Source organism: Anoplopoma fimbria, chromosome 15, assembly GCF_027596085.1.
Source record: "Anoplopoma fimbria isolate UVic2021 breed Golden Eagle Sablefish chromosome 15, Afim_UVic_2022, whole genome shotgun sequence".
NCBI classification, from domain to species: domain Eukaryota; kingdom Metazoa; phylum Chordata; class Actinopteri; order Perciformes; family Anoplopomatidae; genus Anoplopoma; species Anoplopoma fimbria.
Window position 1 is genome coordinate 22,813,521 of NC_072463.1, and position 3,181 is coordinate 22,816,701.

Below are 3,181 nucleotides of genomic sequence, written 5' to 3' on the forward strand. Positions count from 1 at the left end.
CACACACACACACACACATATATATATATAACTTTTAAAATAAAACTAACATATTTTAACACATAACGAGAAAAGGATCCTGGGTAGCTATTTTATAAAAAATATATTCTTGACTCATCATGTCAAGATGTTTATGATCTCTCTCTGGGAATACGCACTAATGCATACTATCCAAACATGTATCCATACAGATAATAACAACCCATCACTGAATTTATCCTACAATTTATCAAATTTGCTCATCAAGAAGAGCTTTTATGGCGTTTAAGTGATTTTATGAGGTGCGTAAAGTTAGATTTCAAAATAAAATCTTTTTTTTAAAAGTAAAACAAGCTTATAGAGTTTCTTTAGTGCCTTGTTTTGAGCTTTAAATCAATGGGAATTATGTTGAACAATGTATCATTTAAAATGTATTTACTAAAAGTTGTCATTTTAAATCTGGACCAAATGACTAAAGATGGATGTTGTTGTTTTTTACTTTTGCATGCATATGTTATATGTTTACGAGTCCCCAACATGTATAGTGTTTATGGCACTCTTACTTACTCTTTTTTATAGTCTCATACACTTTTTAAATTCCATATCCAAAAATACATAAAACAATCTTATTGGAGACTGAAGGAACATTCGTTTACAACCGGCAGCATCTGAGGCGCACAAGTTTATGGAAGGCTTTCTTGAAGTCCTCATTGGACATTGTGTATATGATCGGGTTGATGAGGGAGTTCAGATATCCCAACCAGGTGAAAAAGTCAAATAACTCGGGGTTAAAACATGAGTCACACATGGCCACCACCAATGTGTAAATGAAAAACGGCAGCCAGCAAACGATATAAGCACCAAGGATTATCCCCAAAGTCTTGGTGGCTTTTCTCTCTCTGGCTGCAGAAATGCGTTTTTTCTCCAAAAGTGCATCCGACACCGACACCTTCACCTGGTTCTCGCTTGTTGAAGTGTCGCTGGACGGAGTCGTGGACCACCCAGGTGAGCTGGTGACCAGGTGAGCCGAGGTCAGTCTCTTCCCCATCTTCTTGGGTGACTGCTTTAAGATACGTTTCCTCGCCTCCACATATATCCGTCCATAGAGGACAATAAGCAGCAAAGTGGGGATGTAGAAAGCCCCAAATGTGGAGTAGATGGTGTAGAAAATATGATCAGTGTTGACGCAGCAGCTGGTCAGCTCATCCGCCTTCACCTGTCTCCAGAAGAGAGGAGGCAGGGAGATGGAGATGGCGATGACCCAGGCTGTGGCCACCATCCCGGCTGCTCGTCCAGGTGTGCGCTTCTTGGAGTACTCCACCGCATCCGTGATGGCCCAGTACCTGTCCAAAGCGATGACGCACAGGTGCAGGATGGAAGCAGTGCAGCACGTTATGTCCGAGGAGAGCCAGATGTCGCACACGATTTGGCCCAGTGTCCAGCTGTGGATGACCGTGTACAAGACGCATATGGGCATCACCAGGATGGACACCAGCAGGTCGGTGATGGCCAGAGAGGCGATCAGAAAGTTTGCAGGTGTTTGCAGTTTCTTGGATTGAGAGATTGTTGCAATGACGAAGGCGTTGGATAAAGTGGTGGCGAGTGTGATGCCGGAGAGGATGACAGCCAGACTGATCTGAGAGGCCAGGCTCTCAATTGATGCATTTGTAATAAAACTGTCCTTAGTGGTGTTCACCTGAGGAGTTGGCTCGACTCGCTCCATCACTTTCAGTCACTTCTTCTCATATTTCTATGTCGCCCTCTTGAGATGTCTGACATTTAAGGCGTCCTTGCTCCTGATGGACGTGTCTTAAACCGTGCCATCCAGTCAGATAACAGGCATAATCAGTCTGAAACAACACATCAATTCCTTTCAATCCCATTTTCTTCTTCTCCATCAGGTTTTAATGTGCAGATGCCACATTGTGGGAAGCAAATATCCATTCCCCGCCTATTCAAACTTTTCCTTTTTGTAGCCATAAAAGAAAACCACTCAACTGTTTAAAAAACAAAATATTAGACCGAAAAGGTTTGTGTGTAAATATAAATGATAAGCAGAGCGTTGTGATATCACAACATCTGGGAAGATGTCACAGATAATCCAAATGAAGGGCAGAAGTTCTCCAGAGCTGCTTTTCCCCCAGACCCCCTGTGGTTGAATGGTGAGCCAACCCAAAGTCTCACTTTTATACAGACTCTGACATCAAGCAAGCACCACTGATCATCACAGCCCTGTTTTCTCTCTCTCTCTATGAAGAGTAGGCTATCTGCTGGGTCATAGTGCCCAGTGGGTCTCATTTGTCACAGTTGTACACCATAATGTTAGAGAATTGAATTGGTCTTTTATATCCCAGAATGCAAAATATGCAACCACAACTTTCCAATAAGTCACCCTTTTTTTAAGGGGTTATAATAAGTTACTAATGGTTTTGTTGATGAGAACAAGTATTAAGCCATTAACAGTCAAGTCATAAATAAAGCATCAAAACTTTACACCTTTTTAATAAGTCATCAAGGCTCCAGTTATTGATATTAGTAAAGGATTAATTAAGGATAATAACACGTATAATACAGCTTAAACACCTCTATAAGGAGTGCTATATCGGGAAGTTGTGCCACCATACTTCATAGCATCATTTTTAATAGAAACGTTTTCAATAGAGAAAAAAACACTGCATTCAAAATACTGAAATAGATCATCATAATGATAACCATCTTTGGCTATGGCTCTGCTTGCTGGTGTTCTCAGCAGTGACATTCACCTTTGCTGTAAACCTCCGACAAGCATTTAAAAAAATAAATGGCAAGAGCATTTGTGTATCTCACTGAGGTGCATATTAACGATGCTTTCATCTGAACTGGTTGAAGTTTTAACCAACAATCTATGAGACGAAAAGGTAGCAGACCATCAAAATCTCTAAACAACGTGTGCTGCTGGGCGGATCTAGTGTATGTCACCAGAATCATAACAGTATCAAAGGCTTTTTGAGTGAATACAGATATATATCTCTGTAACAGTGCATTCAGTTTTCTTGAATTTAATCTTCATATTATAAGCAGTGTACACTTGCACTCATGCACATGGAAACACATTACAGACTCTTTTGTTGACCTAAACCCAAAAAATAATCCATAAATCACATAAATACGTTTGAAAATCAAATTAGCAATGTGCTTTCTCTCCCATCCCAGATAATTGCTT

The 3,181-nt window shown here is 40.5% G+C and overlaps 1 protein-coding gene across 1 annotated transcript; it reads right to left on the reverse strand.

Moving 5' to 3' along the window:
- Nucleotides 1-631: 631 nt before the first annotated feature.
- Nucleotides 632-1,708, reverse strand: htr1b (5-hydroxytryptamine (serotonin) receptor 1B; the record flags this gene model as incomplete). Its single annotated transcript, XM_054613276.1, has 1 exon — nucleotides 632-1,708. A coding segment is annotated over one exon (1,077 nt), but the record flags the coding sequence as incomplete, so codon positions are not given.
- Nucleotides 1,709-3,181: the final 1,473 nt, after the last annotated feature.